We start from the raw sequence: 26,143 nt of genomic DNA on the forward strand, positions 1-26,143 counted from the left end.
AGAGGAGAAGTGGACATGAGGTCCAGCAAATGGTCATATTAACCCGAAGGAAGAGAGACAGGAGGTCTCGGCCTGGTTCATGAAAGGGAGAAGAAAAATGGGAAAAGCGAGTAGAAGGAAAATGCGGTGATGGAGTCAAGGGTGGGGGATGGCGTAGCTGATGGTGGGGTGTGCTGTTGGGAAAAAGCCGATGAAGCCCTACGTAGGGCACCTCTCATTGGGCCAAAGAGGCCCCCAGTGGTGGGGGCACAAGGGTAGCACCTCTAAAAATCCACAAATCAGCCGATCCACTACTTCCGAATCTGCCAATTTTTCGTCAGTCAATCAGGGACATTCGTCGAGACGACGTCACCCACCAGTACCCCTTAAAAATCTTCACGTTATACTCTCATTTCCCTCGGGACTTGTGTTTATTCAGTGAAACTACAATCAACTATCCAATTTACATGTGTTACGCCAGTTGCATCAGTTAGAAATTCATTTCTATGATTTGTTCAATAATTTTCGTGAGTTTAGTGTGGACTTTCATTACTGGATTCTAATCCCTGAAATTTGAGTTTGAGGTGAGTAAAAATTGTCCTTCTCTCAGTTACTTTTAAAATTTGAAGGAGGCATTGGATTTTTTCCCGTGAAATTACGGAATTGGCAATTGATATGGGTTTCAATGAATTTTAATGGAAATTATCAGTAAACAAAATATTATCTATTTATCGTAAAATTCTTTTACGAATTACGAATGATTTTTAATAAATGAAAATGGCTGAAGGTGAAAAAAAATAGTGGATGGTTATTAAGATAGGGGAGGATATTTATCGAAGCGTCCAATGCCCTTTACTCGTACCCCATGAGTGGGTGGAGACGAATAAAAAGGGGGACTGGAGGAAAAGGGGATGAATCGATCGATCGGTTAAACGCGAGGGGTATTTCCTGTATGGAGAGTGATTATCATTAGCCCAATGGGAGAGCAGGAGAACCGAGTGGCAACAAAAAAATAGAAGGAGATAAATTCTTCGACGACTCTGAGAAAATATCCCCCGCCTCATCCCTCTCGAGGGCTAATTTTCCCGACTCCTTTTGCAGATGTGCGTAAAAACAGGAGACGAGGCAATGAATTTTCCCTTGATTTTCATCACGAGTGAAATTTATTCTTTATTTTTCATCATTACTGGGGCTTTGTTGTGCTACAACGATCGATCTGTTTTCGCTTACTTTCTTTTATCAGTTTTAATTCACAACGTATTTGTCTACGGATTCGATGGGTTTCACTATTTTCGATTTAATTCCTCTATTTTGGGAGCAGGTACTTTTGTTGAAAGGAAAATTCTTCTCGTGGATTGAGGAAATATTTTCCGAGGTTCTCCGAATTTTTGGGGAATCGAAGGTGTAAATAATCGGCAATAGTGAGAACGCAGTAAATTCTTACCGTGAAGAATAAAGAGGTATTGAACGGATTTCTAAAAATTGTTTATATGCGTGTCTACGGGATTTTTCCGGGATAATTGGAAATCCACAAGGGTTGTTTGTTTTGAAAATTAACTTCTGGTGTGCATAAATAGTCTTGTCTACCCAATTTCTGGGTAGGAGCTCCAAAAATGTGGGCATGAATGCGCTAAGAGAGGTAAGAAAAGTCACACCAGGCTCCCGATCTCGTTATTTACGACCTGTACGCAGATCTTAAGCCTCAGGAACAATGTGGGGATATATTTTGCGAAGTAAAGGGGATTTTGAGGTAGAGGGGAGTGAATTTTTGCCGTGGGTCTTGAGGTCGGGTCGAGGTAAAATATAATGGGGTCCTGCTCCACTTGAATAAATGAATCCCTTTGAGTGGCCCAGAGTTTTCCGTAGAAGCCTCAAGGAAAAGGACTTTTTTGCTTCTCCTTCTTATTCTCTCACTTCCACAAACCCTCGCTCAAACTCTCCACCCCTTTTTGCTTTTCTTTTTTCCTGCCAGAATGCACCATGCAAGGTTCAAATGCACAACTCTCAAAGGACCAAACAGTCAGTTAAATGTATTCGGATTTTTTTTCACCATTTTTTGAGAATAAATGTTGCTTGGGGACAATGCTCGAGTTTGAATAATAGGAAACCCTTTTTTCCGCTCACCTGGGGAAAACGTGAGGGACATCTGCATACGCTTTTCAAGGAACAGCCCTCGCACTTTTTCCACTCGAGTATAAGCGAGACCAAAAAATAGAGGAATATCTCCCTTCATCAATGAAGACAAAGAAGTGAACAGTAGATTCGCCTGTTCCAATGATTTTCTTTCAATCCTCTAATTATTAAAATTTAAATAGTTGTGTGTATTTATGGAAATTGCAGAAGAGCATTGAAACATGCATGGAATCTGGGAGTCAGCAGAGGCTCTAGTAGTAACACCGAATCAGCAGCTACAGCAGCCGTCGAGGATGATGGAGGATAATCATCCCCTCCATTCGCCAACCCCGCCTGCTTGGGGTATCGCGGATAGTACAGTGGTGAGTAATTCCACCCCAACTGAATTCCCCTTTCTGTGGAAAAATCTGTCCCTCCTACGCATTTCATTCTTTTTTTTCCTTTTAGTCACCCCAATTTCTTCCCCTTTGTACTGCGCTGTTGCCAAAATATCGGGCTTTCATCTTTACCCTCGTCAATAGAACTTTCGTTTTTTCCCCTGAAGTATCATTTTGGTTATTTCGTTCAGAAGGAAGAGCCGACAGACGACAAGAACAACGACTCAGGAGTCTCCCCAGGCCACTACACATCATCGATTTCTCCAGGAAGCAGAAGGTCCTCGTTCACAGCCACCGGCAGTCTCTCTCCGGGAAGTGTAGAATCCGGTGATTCACAGAGTAACTTCAAGAGCTTCACATCACCCCTGGATTTCTCCAGAGTTCCAGGACTGGAGGATCTTGCTAAACAGACTATGATGCATCGACCGATGGACGTTGGAAACATGAATGCTGGAAGCGATGCGTCGGAGGGGTGTCAGGATCATCTGCAGTGCCCTGTTTGTCACTTCACAACGCAAGACAGATTACAGTTTCGTGAACACCTGACAGGCCACTACGAGAGCAACGATCCCACAGACTACCCCAACGCACTTTATCCCCAGGTCTCTCACTTGAACAACTCCCAGCTGAGCCCAATGGACGACAGCAATCGAGCATCACCCATGTCAGGTTCCGAACGCTCCGATCAGGATTGCGAAGAGACAGATGAGCCTGGCATTCGCACTCCTCGAGTAAACTCCCAAGGTAAAGTCAAAACCTTTCGCTGCAAGCAATGCAACTTCGTAGCTGTGACAAAGCTCTCCTTCTGGGAGCACACTCGAGGTCACATCAAGGCCGAGAAGCTCCTCACCTGTCCCAAGTGTCCATTCGTCACGGAGTTGAAGCACCACTTGGAGTATCATCTTCGAAATCACTTGGGCTCAAAGCCTTTCCAGTGCGACAAGTGTTCGTACTCGTGCGTCAGCAAATCTATGCTCAGCAGTCACTTGAAGTCTCACTCTAATGTGTACCAATACAGATGTGCTAATTGTCCGTATCGCACCAAGTACCAGCACTCCCTGAAATTGCACCTGAAGAATCGCAATCACGAGGCAGGAATGGTCCTCAACCCAGACGGCACACCAAATCCCCACTGTACTATCGATGTCTATGGTACGAGGAGAGGACCCAAGGCCAAGCCAATAGCTACCAAACCTGAAGAAACTCCTGGCAATCCTCAGAGCCTCCAGATGATGCCCCAGATGGGAACATTGACTCCATTGTCCATCAATAATGGATTCAACCCGATGATGGCATTCAATCCCTTCAACTCCATTTTCTCTGGTTTTCCAGTTGTCAATGGGTTCGGTGGAGATGATGTGGATAAAATGGAGGGACTCAAGGCTAATATCCTCGCTAAGTATGCCACAGCTATGGTCGCTGACAGGCTCAATGCCAATCTTCCTCGAGATGTATCCAATTACGGACTATCTGAGAATGTGAGCTGTGGGGATGATGATTATAAATCCGAGGGGGTGGCGATGATTAAGAAGACGGAGGTGACCAGCGAGGGAAAGAGCGACTTGGGAGCACCTCTCGATCTCAGCAAACCGGAAATTTCGGTTAATAATAATAATAATGAGGATAAGGAGATGCAGGAGAAGATTGAAAATTCGCCGAGGACCGGTGCGAAGAGCAAGCGCAAGGGGAAGGCTCTGAAGCTCAATAGACAGATTGTCGAGAGTGAGGAGGAGAAGGAGGTGATTTCTGATGGTGGTGATGCACATGAGGAGGTGAACGAGGAGAAGGAGAGATCGGAGAAGAGACTCAATGGTGGAGGTTCTTGCAGTGAGTTCACATGTCAATTCTGTGAAATTGTTTTTGGAAATGAAGTGATGTACAGTGTACACATGGGGTATCATGGATTCAGCAATCCGTTTACTTGCAACATGTGTGGACATGAGTGCGATGACAAGGTGTCATTTTTCCTGCACATCGCCAGAGTCAAACATGCGTAGAGGAGGTGCGGGGAATATTTTGAAGAGTCTATTATTTTTGGTAGAAAATTGCTTTCATCAGTTCACTACTGAAACGAGATAATTATTGAATTATTAAAACGCAGCTTGAGTCTTTGCGTTCTAGTCATTAACGTCGAGGGACACCTGAGAGGGTCCTGGGTACTCGAGTGCAATTATTCCCATGATCAATGCATGGTGACTCAGAACCTCTTTAGTCTCAACCAAAAATGTAAATATTGTAGGATATTATTACAAATAACACACCATTAGATTGTTCTTTTGTATCATCTTTCGATGTTTAAAAATATTAATTACTCCAATTGAGTAATTAAAAAGACAATTCTCGAAATGAATGGATTTAAAAAGCCAATAATTATCTTTTAGTTTTTTTCAATGGCATTCAATCGCAGAATTATTACGAGTCATAAACTATTTTTCTAAATGTAAAATTAAAAATAAAATTGATCAACGAAAAATGTTGAAGAAATGTCCAGAGAAATTGCCAAGTCGTGCCGTTTGTAAATATTTTAAAAATCCAATAAAACGTGGATCGATTATAAATAAATATTTCACTTAAATATATTTCACAGATTTAAGAAATTTATTATCACGAGTACTAATTCAGTCCTCCGAATTCTACTTTTCTGGTCTCATCCAGGATGATGATGTCAATTAAATATTCAATTAATCGCCAATAATAATTGAATCAAAATTAATTCGAGGATCTAATAAAGATCAAATAAATTGTATACGAGAGAGTCTTGCGTGAATAACGGTGCGTCGATGAAAAATCGATAAAAATCGCTTTTCTGAGCTAAAAATCAAAGAAACATTGTGAGATAATTCGATTTGAAGAAATAGGATCAAGGGCTGCGAATGGAGCCATGTACATTCCCTTTTATGTATAGAAAGTTTGAATACATAAGCTTTATAAAAAATTTATCTGTCAATTTATTTCACCTCTGCATTCTAGTCGTAAAAACATTTGGATATTTTCTGTAATCATTACGTGATTACTCGTTCATGTGGGGAACGACATGGGGGACGTCTCCGTGACTCTATGACTTTCACTCTCAGTTTTACCGCAACTGCGGAGAGAGTGATAACTCTCGAGAAATTACTGATACGTAACTGGCATTCTGTGTTCTTTGATATGGATTTTAAGTATTTACTGGTGGTAATTAATTATTTTAAATCTTCAATTATTATTTATTTCCAATCAAAAATTAATTTCGTGAATTAAAAATTCGCCATTTTTCGAGAAAATTCCCCGCAAATTTTATTCAATTCATGATTATTGATAACAATTCTATTTCTTGAGAGGATTTCCCCTCGAATATCCCCCGGAATTAATTATCTAATTAATTAATTAGCTCAGTGATAAATTAAGAGAAGTGTAAATATTCTCGAGACGATTTTTTCTCGAATATCTCGGGATTGAAGAAAAATACTGATATATTCGTAACAATCTTTTTTGTAGGCCTCACCTTTCTCTACAAAAAATATAAACACAGAAATATCTCTATCTCCCTTCAATTCCGAGATATTGTCTAAAAACCGGCCTCGAAAATCGTTGTTACCCCAGTTCACGATTTCTCAACAGAATCGGTACCAGAAAATTGCAAAATTCCTCGAGAATCGCTTTTGTAATTTCGAATTATGAATTGTACGATAAATCATTGATTTCTACAGGTAATGGTGTTCCTTGTGACGGCCAGAGGGGCGCAATCGAATCTTCTGACACTCGTTCATGACTTGGTACAGAATAATATCGCAGGTGTCCCAGTTATTCATGAGGTATGTGTAATGCTCTCATACTCTCATAAAAATCCCTGAAATATTCCACACCAACGGCTCTCTAAAAATTTCCATTGATTTTTTTAACCGATTGCAGCAAAAAATTATTCCCACCAATTCCGTGATTATTTTTCTCCTCAATAATTAACCGTCAGAATCTTTTATTTTTTTACTACCTGCAGAGGAATTCATTTCGCAATTATTTTGCAATCCCGAGATGACGATAAAGTCATTTTATTTTCAGCGAACCGAGTGGGATTTTGACCCGAATGATGGAAAAACTCGGAGGACTCGGTATGAAGCTCTAAATGGATATCGAGGACAGGATCTGATTAATCGTCTGGGAAATAGTGCAGGATTCAAAGGGCCATGGGGAAATAAAGTCCAACAGACTAAACCAGATCTGCGATACGTCCGATAAACGAAATTCAAATTTTTATCAATTATTGCGAAATATTATTTATTCCTGACGTCACGCAATCCGAAAAACAATTCAATCTAGCGCCAAATTTTAATTTAACATTGTAAATAATAGAAATGATACTAATAATAAATTAATAATAAATTAATTGAAAATTATAAGTATTAAAGTATTAAATCCAAAATAATTCAATAGCTGTTTTTTTTTAATCATTCCAAATTGTTTTTTATCGTAAATAAAAATGTGTGGAGATCCACGTGTGGCGCCATTTTGTCGGCGCTTCAGTCGTTGGGGTAATGGCAGTTCTTATTTTTCTTCAGTTTATAAAATTTTTTTTTAATGACTTTGGGAGAACGTTTGGCGACTTTACACATTTGTTAGTGCAAAATAATGAGAGTAGTAGTCCTCTAGATTTAACATGACCACAGATTTCGTCTGGGACCTACTGGCCCCCCGTGACTGCAATGGGTTAATGAAAAATTATGTATTCAGATATTTCCTGGGATAAATCAACACCTGCAAAATTGTCATTGGACCATTAACTTAATCACTGCAAAAGAGTAATAAATAATTAATAAAAATATCCCACCTAGTGAAATTAGATGTTTTTATTGAAGGCATACATTTAACACGAGTCGCAACTCAACGACAATAATTTCGTTTGGCAACTCATCAATGCGAACATCGCACTCTCCCACAAATAAAATTACAGTATCAATTAATTTACATGCTACAGTGTAAATCACACTCGAACTTTACAATTTTTCCACCACTAGTTTACAAAATAATTCACCTAAACGATTTATGAAAAATTTATTGAACACCGAGTACGCCGGGGTGAGTGAATTTCTTTTGGAAATAATTCCCTAAACTCGATTCACATCGAGACCCTTGGATTTCACCCACATAAAATGCCACAGCCATTACCAATTTATTCTCCCATCATATTAATTTCCCCCGAATATCCCAATTATTCATCTCTATCCCCATACGTTAAAAAAATATTGAAAAATAGTCGTATTTTTCTACATTCTTCTCTCTAAACTTGACACCACAAATGAAAATTAAATAATTCCTCACTGTCATTAATAGTCTCCTCGTATTATGGCTCATGATTAATTAATTTTCATTTATGTAAAACGTACTCGGCACTCAAGGGAGACGTTTCACAACACCTCTGAAAAACACTCTTGGCAACTCAAATCGATTCTCTATCAAATAATTATTGTATTGCTGGTGGGTTTCTTCATAATTTCTCTCCAATAAATTTCCATCGCTCTTCAATTCTCGATGTCATTGTCGATGCGACTGCTGCGTATGCCTGTCTTTCCTGTCCAAGGATAAATATCAGGACAGGCTTGACACGTCTTCATGTACCTCACACCACTCTTGTGCCAGAGATTGCAGACCTTGGCGTTGTTACATTTTTTTGGTCTATCCTGAAATGTCAATTCGATATTCAATAGAATTAAATTCAAATTAAAATCTCTGATATTTAAAAACTGATGCCCTTCCCCTTGGAATTTTCACCTGGAGATTATTTTTTGATTGAAAAAATTTCTAGAGTGGAGAACTGTTATTTGAGATTGTGTAATTGAGTGATACTTACGGGGTAATTACAGCTGAATGGCTCGTAATTGTCCAATAATGCTAGTGGGGTTGGATTTCTCACCCACTGGAGTGCCTGCCAGTTGGTCACGACCCAGACATCGTCCATGGCAACAATCGTATCAAGGAAGGAGATGAATCCTTCCTTGTGGTGAGGCTGGGTAAACCACGCTGCATGGTAGAACAATCCGAACGGCGCCCTAATATCAAATTCTAATTAATTAATCGATCACCATTGCTATTGATTAAAAAATAAATTTTAAATTATCAAAAACTCTTCTGCAATTTCCCAAGACGGAAATTCAGTGAAATCCATCCAGTTTAATTCAACCGCAGACAAAAATTGAAGAAAGTGATAAAAGAAATGAATAGAGCAAAATGTAATTTACCATTCGTAATAATTAATGATAAGTTACCTGTTGGTGGTGTAATGTCTCTCGAAATTCTTAATGAGCATTTTGTAAACGCCATCGGGTGTTGGTGGATTGCTGCAGGCATCTCCCATGGAGCATCTGCCACCGTTTAGGTCCTGCCACATCACCATGGGTACTTCCCAGAGTCCTGGGTAAGATCTGGTGGGACATGGGGGAATCATGCAGTCGTGGAAGAGTTTGTAGTCGAGGGTGTATGGCCACGATGGGGGGCGATTCTCGTAGATCGGCATCGACGAGTCATACGTGAAGTTCGTCTCCCAAAGCATTTTGAACATGTTGTTACCACCGACCTAACACAAATTAATTTATTAACTGATTAATTAATTAATTAATTAGTAAAACTGTAGAATGGACGAGTCGTTTGTCTCCAAAAATTATCTGGCAGCTGCGCGATGGAAATGAGAGATTAATAGAATGAGTTGAGTAGAATTCATGAATTTGATCTCCTTTTTTTTTTATAAAGCACTTTCTATGGAACATTCAAATTGAATAAGACAAAAATTAATAGAAAGTTTTTTGTCGTTAATGATATTGGGAGAACTAGCTCTCAATTTCCACGAGAACTTTCCATTTCATTTGTGTTCTCTAATGATTGAATGAGTTCATGTATTCCGAATTGTTGCATAATGTTTAAAGAGAATTCAAGAGGTGCGATTGGAATTGGAATTGTTTTTTTGTTACTGAGGTAAACGATTTGAACAAAAAAAAATTAACAATTGTCTCGTTAATGATAAATGAAATGAATGAATTCTAGATTTTAATCAATAGAATAAGTGAACTAACTCAAAATTATTCTAATGTGATTATTTTTCAATTCAAGAGTTTAAATTTAATGAAAATTTAAATTTTCCACTAATACGACAAACGATTTCAATTTCATCCCCACGATCACCCGTTTTTAATAAAAATCTCGAGATCTGCAGGACTTATCGAAATTTTTGTAATAACATTTTTTGTCAGGAAAAATCCAAGCTACAAAAAATGTTCTACAAAAAAAATCGCCATCTCCCTCAGTTCCAGAGATAGAGGCGTTCGCGCTGAGACTGGGAATTTTTACTGACATAAGGACGACAAATGCTAAAAAAAAAATCCAGTAAAGCCAAAAATGGATAAATAATTCATCAGTTCCGGTTGACTTCTCTTTCCCACTTTATGTAATTCAATGTTAAGCAATGATTAGAAAATAGGGTGGGACTCACAGAGAGGAATGGAGCTCTCATTCCCCTGACGTCCTCCAACTTGACGCCTCCATAAGCAGCGAGAATTTCTCGCTGACCAGCTATCTCTCTGGCCCACTTCCTGGCCGAGAACTGCTCACCAAAGCTGTGCCTGTATACCCCACATTAATTACACAAAATATCCCTCCAAACAATCATCTCAATCATCACAACAACTAAAATCGAGTACGAGGATTCAATAAATTCAAAACAGCATAAAAAAGATTTTAAAAAATCCCTCAATATCAATAAATAAATTCCCAAGGGAATAGTCAGGGGTTATTAATGAAAATAAGAAAAAAGGAAAAATTGTTAATCGGAAAGATTCAGCAGATGATACAAGTGAATTGACAAAACATTACGTTATTTTATTTTAATTCTCTGTGGCTCATCAATGCTTGATTAATTTGATGTTTAATCAATGTTTTGTCGATTAACTAGTGAATATGATGGACGAGACGTTGAAAGCTCGTTTTATCCTACTTACGACACAGTGTGAGAAGCTATTTCATGACCAGTTGCATAGAGATTCTGCACTTGGCTGTAGTCAGTCCACTCGTGTGATACGTAGAATGTAGCTGATATGGGACAGCCGTTGGGATTTTTTCGTCCCTTCTCAAATAGATCTGAGTAGAGTCCCTTATTCAGATCGTTCACTGAATCGTCGAATGTCAGGAGGACGATCTGGGGTATCTCCTCGGGCAGGTAATCACCTGTTTGCCATTTTTACGTGGTATTTTTTTTTATCACAAGCGAATGATGGGAAAGTGTCGTTGATGAGGTGTGAAAAAACGTTTGGTCATTGTCCAGTGTTTTCAAGGCAAAGACGAGAGGAAAGAGAAAAGAAAAAGTCACAGTTAGTAATTAGCATTAGTCTCTTATTCTGTTGAGTTAGAGACGCACATGGAGAATTATTTTTAGGAACAATTACTCTGACGTTTTATGAAACTGCGGTGTGGCCTGATTTTTATCTGAGCATTTATTATTTTTTACTGAAGTTAAAGTTTTTAGTACAAAACGTCAAAGTGAAAATTCCTTCAGAGCGTCGTTTTTACGCGAGACTCGCTCTTAGCTGATATCTCGGAATTGAGGGATCGCAGCGATTTTTACGCGTAAACATTTTTTGTAGGAAAAATTAAGGGCTACAAGAAAGATATCAATGAAAATTTCGGTATCTGCTCTCAATTCTTCGATATGAGCTAAAAACTGGAAGATGGTAGTTGGCAAATATTCCCAGTGCTGTTCTCCGGAATTGTCTTAATTTTTGGGAGAATTTCTCGCGGTTGAATTCGAAAATTATTTGGGGTTGTGATTAATCATGTGAAGCCTCGTACTCGCGGCTTTTTCCACGGAAAAAACATCACGACTTACGAGACTGTGTGACTTGCCATCTCATGGCCATCGGCATAGAGATTCTGCACTTGACTGTAATCAGTCCACTCATGTGACACGTAATAAGTGGCTGATATTGGACAGCCATTGGGATTTTTTCGTCCACGTTCGAACAAATCCTCGTAAAGTTGCTTATTGAGATCATTGACGGCGTCGTCGAACGTCAGAAGGACGATCTGGGGTACCTGTTCGCTGGGAATGCCACCTATTCGTCGATTAAAAATCATTTGCTCATTACTCAGTACTCGAAATTATACGCAGTCAATTCCCAGGAGATTAATCAACATCGGCATCTCGGGAAATAAATAAAATCCTTTGGAAAAAAAAATAGCCTGTTTTCCTGGTGAAAATAGCCATTACCGCAATTGACTTTGAGCAACTCTCCCTCTTGTTACAAACGATACTTGAGAATCTATTTTTCACGGTCGTAAAACACCTGATCGATCTGTCGTTACACTCTTGCGTAATTCTTTTTAGAATTATGGTAAATCCGTGCTGATGAATGAGTCGTTCGGTGTCGAATAAACTTTGGATATCTTTTTTCGTCATTCTCGCTCCAATAATCGGCGGGAAAATATACGAGTAACGGAATATCTCGTTCTCGGTTTTTTAAAGATAGGAAAATTTATTCAAATTACGGGACACCTGATAGAAATCTGATTTATAACTTGAAGGTCTCACGATTTTAGGCTGAATTTTATTCCGTGAAATTTCCCAATTTTCAACGAATTTTCTCATTGGAAATATTTAAAAGTCAAAATTACCATTTACCATTTTTTGAAACTCGATGTATCTCGAATCATATTGATTTGACGAAAAAACGTTAAATAACTTTTTTGTAGATTATTGATTTGTCGATTGAAAAGTCCTCTAGTGTTTTCGTCTAAAATCGATACTTTCGCGGATCAATCGATATTTAACAAATCGTAAAATAGGACTCAAGTATTTTTATGAGTTCACAATTGAATTTATTTATTTACCAGCATTAAAAAAATTAGTTCAGCACTCATGAATTAATTAGCTCATTGTGAAGTCGTGATAATTAATATAATTTCCTTAAAAAGTTTTTTCTTCCATTCATCGAATTTTGTGTTGCAATTTCAGTTGCAAAATGAATGAGGCAAGCTCTATTTCGAGGCCAGTTTTAATCAAATATCTCGAAACCGAAGTTAAATAGAGATATTTTCATAACTACCTTTTTAGTAGCTCTCATTTTCCTCCATAAAAAATGTATCTACAAAAATAATCCTATCTCTCTTCAATTCCGAGATACGGGGTAAAAACTGGCGTCGAAAAAACCGTCACTTGCTCTAATTTACTGTTTCACTCGAGGTTCATTAAAAATTCCACCGAAAATGGTTAAATTAACTGGTAAATTAATGCTGAGGTAATACCGAGTGGATGGGAATATTCACAGGCATAAATGAGCAAACGGGTGGTGCATACGCGGATTTGTTTCACTTTCCGTGGTTCCATGCGTAATATGCGTGCATTTGCAATCGGTGAAAGTTCGCTTTATTTTCACTCTAATTCATTATCCCCGTCTCCTCGTATTCTCTCTTTCTCGATAGCAACAATCGACATGTGTAATTTTTTATCCTGTTATTCTTTGTTTGACCACGGCATTGTCCTGTCGTTGGGAATTGAGTATGCAGGCCCCTTGGGCCCAATTAAACGGAGTAATATTTTATTCTATTCCCTCCGTTATTCTAATTACTCGGTAATTACACGGATAATTCATCTGGACCTCTACCTATTCTGTGGTCCATCGGAATAATTATCTCGATTTTATGATAATGAAAATTGAATTATTGGAATTGTAATTGACTAATTGAATTCAAATGATTAAATATAATTAAATTACAGAAAAAATTTCAAAAGGATTTCGCTGCAAAAATTCTCGAGTCAATCCGTTGCGCAATAATCTATTGTCAAATTGTTTATTTAAATATTAAATATTTAAATATTAAATGGATGGGACGTCAATGGTAGTCTGTCTATAGTTTATAGCAAACGAAAGATTATTCAATGAGAGAAAGATATTTTAGATAATGACTTACCAGGAATGTCAGCCCCGCCGCAGTTGCAGTCCGGAAGTAGACAGACATCCTTCCGGCACTTGGCAGCGGGTTTGTCGACCTGGGGCGTGGGGTAGAGGGTTGGTGGTCTAGCTGGTGGATGTCTGTAGATGTCGACGAACTCCTGAGCCTTGGAGACGATCTCAGTGGACGGTTTGAGCGTCGGTCTCGATCGCCTGTGAGTCAAAGACATCCATGACTGAGGACTTCGCATTTCGTGACAATTTTAAACGCTTGGATGAATTAAACAAAAAAACAAAAGCAAAAATGAGACACTTAAAAAATACAAGTAATTTGCACTTACGGTGGTGCTGTACCTCGATTGACTTGTGGCCGTCCTCGACTGAAAAATAAATAATCAAGATCTGCATAACGACAATTAAAAACTGGATTGAGCTTCCGGTGTGCAAACGAAAGTGAACTGAACTCGTATTTTATCGTCTTGGGCTGCGTGAAAGTGTGGACAAAGGGAGAGCGTGTCGAGAATTTCGTGATTATCGATTGTCAACGTAATATCATTGATAATTCATGGCGTCGACCATTGCCAGTAAAATTGGGTCTCGGTCGTGGCCGAAAAAGAGAAATGGGAGTTTTCAATTTCTGCGAGGTGAATGTCAATCGAAATAAATCGAACATGTTCTCATGTAATCATTCACATATCGATGCCTCGATTCAATAATTTCCCACAATTGGAAATTCCCATTTCCCATCTATACAAAAGTACACAATTTTTTTACTTTGATACCGACTTTCGATGTATCGATAGCTCGCGAGTTCGACCTCTGTTTTTTTTTTAAAATAAGACGAGCCCGATGGTGCGCTGCATTTGATTCCGTTGCAATGACTGAGCAAAAATCCAATTGACCACAAACAAATGATAATTAATCATAAAGGCGACCAAATAGAATGACAGAAAAAAAAAAATTTACGTGTACCACCTTTTATCGAAGAGATCACCTCTCATTAAAAGGAATATCGATAATCAACGAGTATGAGCTGTCCGTCCTTTTGACATTAGATTGAATTTATCTCACCTCTGTACAGTCACAGTAAAGGGGCGTGCTGTTGTAGTGGGTGGTGGTTGGGTGGTAGTCGTCAGGGGCACATAACTATCGACAATGGCATTTGGTGTTGTCACGTGGACGGCTGGATGGCTGATACCATTGGTTCTGTGCATAACAAGGACAAGTGTGATGTTGTACTGTTGTCCTGAATTTACCCAGTGATATTTGACCGAAATGGACAATGTGTCAGGCACAATGACATGTCAATCAAGAGACATGTGTATTTAATCTAGATTTTCAAATATCAATTACTTACCTGTACGACTGGCCATCAATTCGAAATTTGTTCTTGTTCAGATGAGATTGTCCCTGAAAGAACGAATTATGCTCATCAATTCCATGATGTTGATCAATTGTAATTGTCTCATTAGAATCATTTATTCACCTGATTATCGTAGATGTCGTAGTCCGAGACAGTGACGTCTTGATTCAAATTGTACTTGTCATTATCGTTCACTGGCACTTTCTTCGCTTTTTGCGTGTAGGAAGTGGCTTTCGAGTTGGGCGTCACCTCAGCAATCCTCACGCTCTGGTGCTGATGAGGATGTTGAAGGGGAACTGAATGATTCACTGTGTACTGCGCGTAATCTACGCAACAAAATTTTCACGAGACGTTCGGTAAAAACGGGACAGAAAAAATAACTGGTTAACTGGTTGGATGAAGAATTGAATGAAATGAGTGATGGAAGCAATCATTATTATTATTAAATGATAGTTTGTGGTGTTTATTCTAGTATTCGATCTTGACGTCAGATTCAACTTCGACATGAGAGATTAGGCAATGGCATTAAGTTAATTATTATTCGAAGACTCACCGTCATCTTTGTAGATAGACACATCATCATCATAAATAGTGTAATAGGGATAGGTCTCAGGATCGTAGTAGGACTTGGAAATAACAGGAGTGGCAGCAGTTGATGCCGTTGTCTTCACGATTCTCGGATTTTCCGATGGAATGGCTCTGACGACAGAAAAATATATATATTATTCATTTTCTAATCACCATAACTTAGCACGTATTTTTCCATGGAATAATATTCAAAGGATAATTTGTTATTGAAATATTGACAGCTCATAGAATTTTCTGTGGCTTGTCTCAGGTACGAAATGAAAGGAAAAATGAGTGGATGGAATAATTTATGGATTTTTAAGAGTGCATTTTTGCCTGTGGGAATAAAGTCTGTGATCGGAGTTACCTGTAATGATTTTCAGTCTGACCTCTGCCGGAGTGCAGACTCTCCTTCTCTCTCTCCTGAAAAAGACCAATGTCCATACAAAAATGATCCTGAACAAGTGAATCGACAATACACGGCGCCAAAAAGGCAGTCCGCTAGGATTTAGTAGAGAAAGGAAAACTAAAAAGAAAGAAATGCTATTGAAATGCCAACAAAGCAGTGAGATTCTGTAATTTGAGGAGATCCACTTTTTTAAATCGATGGAATTTGCCTGAAAATCACTCTAAAAAGCCAAAAATTCCTGATAAACCAATAAAATCAAATAATCAGTCAATGCAGTCATTAATTCCGAATAATCCTCTTCTCATCATAAAATGACGTCACTAAACCGCACGTACTCCTCCATCTGCGTATGTGACGCTGGATGTCACGTCCCAGATGCGCGCGCACAAGCGCGGCTCCTTTTGAATAGTCTTCGTATCAGTTCCTCGCGGAATAGTGACGTCAGAATTGAAAATGATAGCAAATGAATTTGAAAAAAAAATTCCACGCAGTGGATCGTCCGCAAAAATCTCCAAATCTACGAAACAAGAGGCGATGAACCAGAAATAAACAAGTATCGTCATTAAATTCGTCTCAAGTCCCTTCCTCTCGTCCAATGGCTCCTCTACCCCCCCAATACAAACAAATATCGATGCTCGAATCCAATTGGTCACAACAAACTACTCATTACTGGAGCTCTCGTTGATCGTTGCCCGTTAAAACAATTCATCCCACGTGAAAATCAGTAGTTGAATAGGAAGAAGTCAAGAGTAGTTTGATCCAAAGTTTTGGTTGGATTTTACTTGACTTACGAGTGAACTCCTTGATGCCTGTGGACGATGTCGTGTTGTCCGTTGGCCTGAACTCGTGGGTGTTACCGTTATCTCATTTCCATCGAGTTCATCCCGCGTTCCTTTAATCTCACTGTGAGCCGTTGTCACTCCTAATTTACCAGTGACCGTTGAACTGTCATTAGACAATTGCTCTCTAACACCTAGACTTTTACTTATTGTTATCTCATTGCCCTCAATGTCCTCATTACTCTGTAACTGACCGATTTTACTGAGAATATGTGCCCTCTGGAGAGGACTCAGAGTGGTGGGTACGTCGTCGGCTATTTCCCCGACGTAATCGGAATTATCGGACAACTTTTTCGACGTCTCACGTCGCCGAGGCATTGGAGTTGTGCGTGGCACGTCGTCCTGAGATTCTGTAGCTATTTGATCGTTCACCGGTCGTTTACGGACGATCTTCATCATGGTGACACCCCCCTGATACCGCTCACTCCCACGATACTGAGATAGTCTCGATTTAATCCGTTGACGGATGGTCGTCGGGGCTGTGGCAAAATTCCCAACAGCAATCGGTTCATCACTGAATTCATAAGTAAAACGTTTTCTCGGGGCTGGCGTCGGCTGGATCTCATTCTGATCCGAATCCTCGGGTTTCGACGTGATTTCAGGTATCACTGACGTTTCAGTGCTCGACGGTGTTGATTCCGTCGGTTTAGAGAGCAAATCACTCGGTTTTGGAGTTTCAACAGTCACATCTGTTATTCTCTCGGGTATGTAATTGAAATAGTCATCCTCGTGGTGATTCGGTTGTTCCTGTGGTTGTTTCAGGATCGATTCCGTGTAATCGTCAATTTTTGGTGGTAGTTTGAAGGGCGATGGGGAGCTGACGATTATGTAATTCCTTCTTGTTGCGTCCTGGTATGAATAATCGATCCTATCGCGATCGCTAATGTTATTTTTAATAGTCGTTATTGGTGGTATTGTCGGTGTCGTCGAACTAACGTTTGTCACGTGCCCGACATTGTCTGATCCATTTGATGCAGGTGGTGTGACGTAAGCGGGATGGAGAGGTCGTGATGGGTGCGTTGGACTTACGGATATGATGTTACGACGTAGGCCATCACGATCTCGCTGTACTTGGCCGATTGTCGATGGTTGGCCTCGGTAGACTCGTTGTTGACGATCACTCTCGATCTCCGATGCTGGCTCGTACTCGTCGTCTGGGTATGTTGTACGGTGGGGTGGCTGACGGTGACGGCTGTGACGGTCAGCAATCGTCGGGTGGGGCGACGGTGACGGTGGACTTGGTTGTCGCACCGGTTGACGGACTGGCTGACGATGATGGGAGTCCTTCGCAGCTCTGACGGAAGAGGAATCGTTAATCAAACATTTTAATTGTTCTCATTCAGTCGACAATTCATTAACTCATTTAAGATTTTTTTTAAATTTAATTTCCCGCGGGGGCGGGGGAGCAGAATAATTTCTATAAATTTAGTACACAATACGTTGTAATGAGTACTCAGTGATTGTGAAATGAGGGAATGTTCTTGGTAAAATTGCACAATAGAAGGCAGGATTATCGAGTGAGATTGTTGTCACGATAGAGATGAATGAAAATAATAAATAATATCGAACGAGGTATTGATACGATTTGATACGATTTGCAATTGGTCATCGTTGGGAAAGAATTGATTGTGTCCTGGAACATATCGGCATTTCCTCTCGGTTCAATTGCAAATAGTGTAATTGAGGAGTGATAAAATTCGCGGAGAAATGCATGATAAATTGCGCGATTGCTGGATGATTGGTGGTGTATAATTCCATTGCCTCCAGGATAGTCGGCCTCAACGGCATCCTTCTCTGGGGCAAGAGGAAGCGGAAAGGCGAGATGTGGATCGGATGCTGAACGATATCTCTCATTTTTTATTTCTCTCGTGAACTCGTTATTTGTAATTAATGTTTGGGGCGGGGAAGTGATGGATCATTCACCTTTCGAGCAGGGGATCCTCGACGTCGTCCTCCTTTGCACCTCCACTGGAGTCCAGACACCCTACGTTCCGGGGCCAATCACAGGTCTGTAATTCATGGCTGGAATTCCACATTAAAAAATTCATTTTAACATTTAAATCCATTGATAACCGATTAAAAAATAATTGCAAACTGACAATAACTGAAAATAACTAATGAATAATAAAATAATAAAAAAAACTTATTTAATAAATCGATTAAGTCATGGATAATTGACGAGTGGGGAATGTCAGGAATGAAAAAATTAAATATATAAACGAACAAAGAGAATGAATTCGAGAGGAAGGGCGGGGGCTGTAATTGGCGCAAGTCCTTGTCTCGCGTAATGATATTCCGGTTTTGCAAATGAGGGCAAAATAATCTAGAGCTCTGGTTCCGCGTGCCTATGGGTGCAAATGACCTTGCTTTCTTCACCTCCGAGATTCCATCGGTTATCGATAAAAAAAAAAATAATGAAAAATGCTAAATGAATAAAAAGGAAAAGGATTCAGACACGTGAACCCGGAGATTTTGCAATGCAGTAAAAACACTGTGCGTGGGATCTGGCACAACTGATCGATAATGTCATACGTCAGGTCTATTATCATTATGGAGATTATTATCCCAGTTACTTTTTCCTGTCGATTTTTTTTTTTTCTCAATCGTGTGAGGTAATTCTGGTATTCGGGCCGATAAATAATGCGCGTCGGGCCTTTTCGCTCCATTCGTCTTGTCAGACAATTCGTTATCCATTCAGTTATAATCAATGGGTAATTACAAGTGATTATGCGGATTTGGTACCGCGGGAGATGGCGGAGATGAGAGGGCTTTTTTATTTATTTTTTTGCATTAATAATCTTTGATTAGTTGACGTCGTGACGAAAACGAGAAGATTCCTTTTCTCACGAGCTCAAAATCATGCGTTTGTCAATCTAAATAATTAATAAATTATTCATTAATGAATTATTCATTAATTTCGTAATTACTCTATAAAATAAAGTCATCTTGAATTCATAAAGAAAAAAGGGATAAATAACTTTGATAAAACTTTGATAAATAAAAAATAATAATAAACAACTGAATATTTCCAATTTATTGTTATGACCAATTGTTAATGCAAAACGAGATGGGGAGTCAATGGGGAGTCAATTGAATCAATAGAAAATCTGAGATTCTTTGTTTGAAGTGCGTCGAGGGGTAAATCGGGGGTAATAATGCAATTTCATTCCACGACGGATATATTTTTCCTTATGGCACTCGAGGATATCTCACGGAGTTTTCTGCATACTGTACAAACAATACATGGGAAACTGATTGTTTAGTGCAATGCACATTGCACCGGTACAGCACTTCATACTGCTATTTATGTACGATGGCCGAGTGCGCTAATAATTTACAACACGTGTACTCACTTTCCCCCGGGTACCACTAGCCCGTAATATTCCATTTTTATTGTTATTATCCTCGTAATTTTTCGGTTATGTTCGCTTGAAAATTATAATAACAATAATTATCAGTAATTGATGGATTAGCATTGATTGGGGGATAATTGCCATCGCATTGTTCAATTAAATAAAAAGTCATTCAATGACCGGTATTAATCTCAATCGTTTAATTACAATTATTATCTGTTGTCTAATCGAATTAATTGGATCGAGAATAATCAATTAATGAAGAATTTTGGGAGAAGAATTTTTATTTTTAGTTTTTGATAATTCGCGGATTAATTCGATTCATTGAATTATTGATTAAATTTAATTGTTGGAGAGTAATTGAAGTTTTTTGAAGGGAGGGGGGGCGTAATTAGGGGTTTTAGACGGTGTAATTTTTGTAATGGAATGTCTTACCTGTACATGAGACCACCTGTGCAAGACTCGAGTAATGCACCCCCAAAAACGCAAACGTAATATTGAGTGCAATCTCGGGGATGGGCGTAATACCCGAATTCTTCAGGACACTCGAACTCCAAGGCCGCATCATTACGACTCGCACGAGGACTTCTCGGTGTATTTCTTTGACATCCTGCAACAACAAGAATTATTATTTATTAAAAAACCTTGGAATTTCGAGTGATTGTTAAAAAAAAAAAATTGACATTTGAATTAACGCGGGAATTCACACCCGAATTCCGGGGAGTCCCCCGTTTTTACAGAATGAAATACACATGAAAATTCGGATTGCGCAGGAGTTGATTCGTTTAATCGTGAATAATTTGATTGGGCATTCAGTGAAGGAGCGGGAGAAATTTAAAAGAAATTAGGGAATTAAGGAAAATGGCGGATTCTATTTGCGACGGCGGAAGAACAGTATTGTCATTTTTTTCTAATTACTTCGTGTGAATTTCCATTTATGGAGTAGACTGCATCATCGACAATCCGAGAAATGCATTAAAAATGGTCCGTGAACTCTTTTTGTTGCTAATTCTCAAGGAATATCAGACGCGTTTTCACTTTCGTGAAATTATAGCGTCAATTTCTCATGTGTCGGGAGAAATAAATTAATGACTCACGAGAAATTGTCTTTTACCCAGAGAAATTTCCAAAAAATAAATACCAAAAAGGTTCACCATCTATATTTCTCCGTCGAATTTTCCCAATTTCTCTGATTATTTCATTAATTAATATCTGCAATAAACTCCATTAAAAAGGCAATGAGTCAATAAAAAACCGAATAATCCACCCAACTCGATCGACAAGTTAATAAAATAAAATATATTATCAACAAATGGTAGAAGTGGATAGAATTACGGGATGTGCATATATTTTCGATATATCTCTTCGTTGTTTGTGGAGTGGTCGATCTTTTAGGGGCTACTCTAAAATTCTCGCTGATTACCATAGGAATTCGTATAAAACGAGTAAAAAATAAATCGGTAAGATTAGAAGGGGAAAAACGTGACATTTATATGACGATGGGATCGGTTTGAGCATAAATATTGTGGAAAACGTGTTCGTTGGGGCATGTCGAGCGAACCGGTCGCCATTTCCCTGTAGCGCCCACAGGCCATTGGCATCTACCATAGGAATAAAATGGTGGAAAAAAAAGAAATATACGAAAAAGGGAATAAAACCGATAGCATTTCCGCGGCTATTCCACGGGCGTTGGGTTACCATTATATCTCCACTCTCCACACACATTTTCTCCTTCAAATTCACCGATATATCGACTTCTGCCACCATTTTACAAAGGCCAAGCACGAACCCTCATTTTACTCGGGGTTAATTGAGGCCTTTGCCGATTCTCATCTATTTTTTCTGAAACTCGTTTTCCGCTTTGAATTTGAAAAAATTGAAATTGTCGTAAAATTATAAAATTAATTAATCAATTATGAAATTAATTAATTATAAATTCGATGGACTTGATAATTGGAAATCAAGTACAGATTAATTAATTAATTGATCATTGATAATAAATGTTGATTATTCGTATTATTATTGTTTAAAAAATCAAATTGATTGAAATTCTCGTCAGAAAAAAATATAATTGACGATAAAAATTGGATAGTGATATTTCCGGTTAATTGTGGATTGAGAAGTAACAATTGCATGGGGAAAAGTAAAAAAATGTTTAATAGTGCATTGAGACAGTTGTTAAAAAATCGCAAGAGGAACAGCTATGAATCACGGAGTAATCTCGTAATCAGGATAATTACTGAGGCTCGTTAATTCTGTGGGAGAATCGTCATCGATGACGAAACACATGAAAAAGGCTTGTAACGAGGTCATACGGAGATTACTCTCCTGCTACATCCGAAATTACCGTAACACGTTCATGTTTACACAACTGACCATCATTGATACCCCATCGGCTCTCACTCATTGCACAACCCATTAAATCAGAGTTTGATTTATCATCCTGACCAATTTTCTCCACTTCAATTGCAACCATCAGTCTTGTATTTATTTATAACAACAAATGAATAAAAAAACCCCAGAGACTTTCTCTGTACAGACAGAATTTGTTGCTCTTACGAAAATAAAATTTTACGGAATCATTTCTTAGGGATTGTTGATAACAATTAATTATGGATAATTCATTAATTCACGATTAACTGATATGATTATTCTATATTTTTATCAAAATTGAATGTTCATAAAAAATAAAATTGGAGACAATTTTTTAATCGGAAATTTTAAAAGTTATTTTGGAATATTTATAGATGTGTTTATGGAATTCCAAATATTTTTCGCGACTGCACGTTCTGCGGATAAAAAGAAAACATTGGCATTTCTATCGAGCAGCTCTCGGGCCAAACCCAGAATTTTTTTTCTTTTCATTTTATCCCAACCGTGAGACGTGAATTCGTATCTTTCGACTCGAGCTGCATTTCAAGTGCACATACGCCTATTCGACTCCAACCCCTCCACTTGCTGCACAATTCATTCGTGTATATTTTTCAATTTCAGTGAATACCTCTTTGATTCTCATGCACCCCTGATACTTTTTCTAAAATTTTGCATTTTACGATTTCAGTCAATACCCCTTCGATTCACATGCTCCCCTGATTTTTTTTCGAAAATTTTGAATTTTCCAATTTCAGTGAATACCTCCTCGATTTTCATATTCCCCTGATACTTTTTCGAAAATTTTGAATTTTTCGATTTCAGTGAATACCTCCTCGATTGTCATGTTCTCCTAATACTTTTCTGAAAAATATGAATTTTAAAATTTGGGTGAATACCTCTTTGATTCTCATGCTCCCCTGATACTTTTTGGAAAATTTTGAATTTTTCGATTTCAGTGAATACCTCTTCGATTCTCATGCTCCCCTGATGCTTTTTCGGAAATTTTAAATTTTCAAATTTCAATGAATACCTCCTCGATTTTCATGTTCTCCTGATACTTTTCTGAAAAATTGAAATTTTAAAATTTCAGTGAATACCTCTTTGATTCTCCTGCTCCCCTGATACTTTTTCGAAAATTTTAAATTTTCAAATTTCAGTGAATACCTCCTCGATTTTCATGTTCTCCTGATACTTTTCTGAAAAATTGGAATTTTAAAATTCCAGTGAATACCTCTTTGATTCTCATGTTCCCCTGATACTTTTTCGAAAATTTTCAATTTTTCGATTTCAATGAATACCCTCCCGATTGTCCTTTGATTTCATTAACCCATTGATTACCCATCGACGATTACTAAATTCAATTCTATATTAAACTATAATCTATTGCAATTACGTAAAGTAGTATAAAATAATTAATTGTTCTGGTTAATGAGTAATAATGAATTAACTATGAAGAATCAGGTGTTGTATTTGGATTAGTTATTTCCCCCATCGTCCAAATAATTACGAACTCTTCCTAATAACATAATTACCGGTAAAATTCCGTGAATTAATAAATTCTAGTTGAAGAGTAATTATTTCACGAGCGTATAATTGATTTGCATGACAAACGAAGTGAAAAACAGGTGAAGCCAGACTGGAAAATATTAATGAGAGGTCAGTGGGACGCGATTATTTAATTTACGTAGTACTAGGTAATAAAACGATTGAGAGGAGAATAAATTCATCTGTACAGGCGATACATTAGACTAAAATTCGCCACTGAATTCTCTTCTCCCCTGCTGTCTCAATAATTGATTGAATTATTTCCGTGATTAGTGTTCGTTAATGAGCAATAATCCGAGTCTCGATGATCGTAAAGACTGGAGTTATGATCATTAACACCTGATCGTAAAGATTTGAATGATTTTTCGTACTTCCACCGGGGCGGTGATAAAAAAAACTTTCCGATCCGCCCATCCAGACGAGATAAAAATGATTTAAATAAAAAAAATGAGTTTTACTTTCCGTCAGCCGTAATGTTCTCTTGATTTGTTGTTTTTCCCTGTCGGGTGTAAAATAACTTTCTTAATGCGCGAGAATCAATGCTCGTTGGCTATGGCTCATTTTTCCGGTAGAAAATGAAAATTTATGGATTTCAATGAGTCTAGAGTAAGTGAGATTCAAAAGGCGTAAATCACTGGGGGAAATTGGCGCGTGGGAAAGCGGAAAACTTTCCGCTCTTTTATCAACTTTACGGACTACGATCAATACCTCTTTCAATCTATTGATCTATTGAACTTTGAGTTTTGCATTCGAAGTTAAAGGGGAAATTTATTATTGGCGTGGGGAAATTTTGTCGTACAATTTTCCTCGAGAAGTTGGGGAAAATTCGAGGGGCTGGAAAATTTGGGAAGCGAATTTTCAATTGATTGAGAATTTCATGGGAATCCCAGATTATTCACAAATTAATTTACGAATTAATTGTTATCAGAAAATTAATGAAAACTGTCAACTTTAATTGAATTATAAATCCGTCGATTGTCTCTGCAATTTCAATATTAAATAAAAAATTGTAATTTATTTATCTACCTAACTGTAAAGAACATGAAAAATTTCCAGTTATCGAAATTTCTTCTGAAATTTATAATGAATTATTATTTCACATTCACATGTCGCGGATTCGCGAACGAGAAACGGAAATCTCGTTAATTCCGACGAGACATTCAGTTAATAAAGCGTAATAACAATTGAAACTGTCTCTTATTCTCTCACACTATTTTTTTCAATTCAGTGTACCTTTCTAGCCCGCCATTATGGGAGAATGAATTATTACCGCGAGAAATGACACCTGAAATCCGGTAAAAATTATTTCTAGATTACGAATTAATCCCGAGAATTTACGGCAATTGTTACCGGGTCTATAATAAAAATGATAATTTCAAGTCGAATGCAATTATTTAACGGTTTAATGACGAAATAAATTAACGGGACTTATTTTAATATAAATGAAGCTTCTGGGTTCATGGGAGATACGTGTTTCCAGTTAATTAGGGAAAATAGGATAATTTGTATTCCCTCGGTACTCGATTGATCGACGTGAGGATGACGATAACGATCGGCCATTCATCCGAGTCAATGATCGATGAATGAACGAATGGAAACGATCGACTAGTCCCGTGAGTGACATTGAGAGACTCGAGATGAGTATCGATACAGCTACAGTCGATTTCCAATTCACTCACCGAGAAAAGTCGATCGATCGCACTCGGCCTTGCGAATGACCTTGTAAAATTTTGTAATGAAAAGAGAATTTTCTGGGAATTTTTTGATTTAATGATTTTTTACTGATTTCAAGGGAAAAAATTATGAACGTAATTATTGATTTTTTTAATGAGGCAAGAGTTGGTCACAATTAGGGAAATTATTAATGTATTCAAGAATTAAATTTGATGAAATTGTTATAGTTTTTGTTAAAATAGAATACTGAAAAAATTACTAGAAATTTTGCTCTGTGAAAAATAGAAATCTACTATCTCCTCGTTGCAGACCTGATGAATTTAACATTTCAGGGAGTTAATGGCTATTAAAAACGGAAAATATGTAATGAGAAAATCCATTACCATTGTTCATTAACCATTCATAGAACATATGTCATATACGAGAAGATTTACATTAAAGAAGTGGTAAAATCATCATTGAACAAAAGTGGGACTTTCCAGTTTTCTCAAATATCGATTGACCCCGAAAACTATTGACTTTATGAGACAATACCCGAGAACATTTTCTATCCAAAATTTAATCAGCTACAAAAAACATTCCCACACCCTTCCCCCTAAAATTGCTACCTTCCGAGATAAATCG

The 26,143-nt window shown here is 38.0% G+C and overlaps 3 protein-coding genes across 7 annotated transcripts in view; 2 read left to right on the forward strand and 1 right to left on the reverse strand.

The window, feature by feature from the left end:
* Window positions 1-252: 252 nt before the first annotated feature.
* hb (hunchback) lies at window positions 253-5,363 on the forward strand. Its single transcript, XM_011307312.1, has 3 exons — window positions 253-563; window positions 2,320-2,474; window positions 2,681-5,363. The coding sequence occupies exons 2-3, from the start codon at window positions 2,334-2,336 to the stop codon at window positions 4,484-4,486; spliced, it is 1,947 nt and encodes a 648-aa protein (XP_011305614.1). The 5' UTR covers window positions 253-563; window positions 2,320-2,333; the 3' UTR covers window positions 4,487-5,363.
* Window positions 5,364-5,567: 204 nt separating this feature from the next.
* LOC105268058 (uncharacterized) lies at window positions 5,568-6,780 on the forward strand. Of its 2 annotated transcripts, none has more exons than XM_011307313.1 (3): window positions 5,568-5,663; window positions 6,179-6,283; window positions 6,528-6,780. In XM_011307313.1, the coding sequence occupies exons 1-3, from the start codon at window positions 5,640-5,642 to the stop codon at window positions 6,702-6,704; spliced, it is 306 nt and encodes a 101-aa protein (XP_011305615.1). In that variant the 5' UTR covers window positions 5,568-5,639; the 3' UTR covers window positions 6,705-6,780. The 2 variants fall into 2 exon arrangements, with proteins under 2 accessions (XP_011305615.1, XP_011305616.1); XM_011307314.1 differs by having other exon boundaries at window positions 5,569-5,646.
* Window positions 6,781-7,297: 517 nt separating this feature from the next.
* Cda5 (Chitin deacetylase-like 5) overlaps window positions 7,298-26,143 on the reverse strand; it is a 37,973-nt gene continuing 19,127 nt past the window's right edge. The window contains exons 2-16 of one of the 4 annotated variants that reach the window (XM_011307317.1): window positions 20,363-20,537; window positions 18,498-18,596; window positions 16,527-17,868; window positions 15,694-15,749; window positions 15,313-15,458; window positions 14,883-15,085; window positions 14,754-14,806; window positions 14,468-14,602; window positions 13,738-13,776; window positions 13,416-13,609; window positions 11,335-11,560; window positions 9,946-10,075; window positions 8,729-9,036; window positions 8,314-8,512; window positions 7,298-8,143 (exon numbers count right to left, since the gene is read on the reverse strand). In XM_011307317.1, the coding sequence (XP_011305619.1) occupies window positions 7,985-8,143; window positions 8,314-8,512; window positions 8,729-9,036; window positions 9,946-10,075; window positions 11,335-11,560; window positions 13,416-13,609; window positions 13,738-13,776; window positions 14,468-14,602; window positions 14,754-14,806; window positions 14,883-15,085; window positions 15,313-15,458; window positions 15,694-15,749; window positions 16,527-17,868; window positions 18,498-18,596; window positions 20,363-20,537 (3,464 nt within the window). In that variant the 3' untranslated portion in view covers window positions 7,298-7,984. Of the gene's footprint in view, window positions 8,144-8,313; window positions 8,513-8,728; window positions 9,037-9,945; window positions 10,076-10,450; window positions 10,677-11,334; window positions 11,561-13,415; window positions 13,610-13,737; window positions 13,777-14,467; window positions 14,603-14,753; window positions 14,807-14,882; window positions 15,086-15,312; window positions 15,459-15,693; window positions 15,750-16,526; window positions 17,869-18,497; window positions 18,597-20,362; window positions 20,538-26,143 lie in introns of all 4 variants that reach the window. The other 3 variants (XM_011307316.1, XM_011307319.1, XM_011307318.1) reach the window with 3 other exon arrangements.

Source organism: Fopius arisanus, unplaced genomic scaffold (genome assembly GCF_000806365.1).
Source record: "Fopius arisanus strain USDA-PBARC FA_bdor unplaced genomic scaffold, ASM80636v1 scaffold00053, whole genome shotgun sequence".
NCBI classification, from domain to species: Eukaryota; Metazoa; Arthropoda; class Insecta; order Hymenoptera; family Braconidae; genus Fopius; species Fopius arisanus.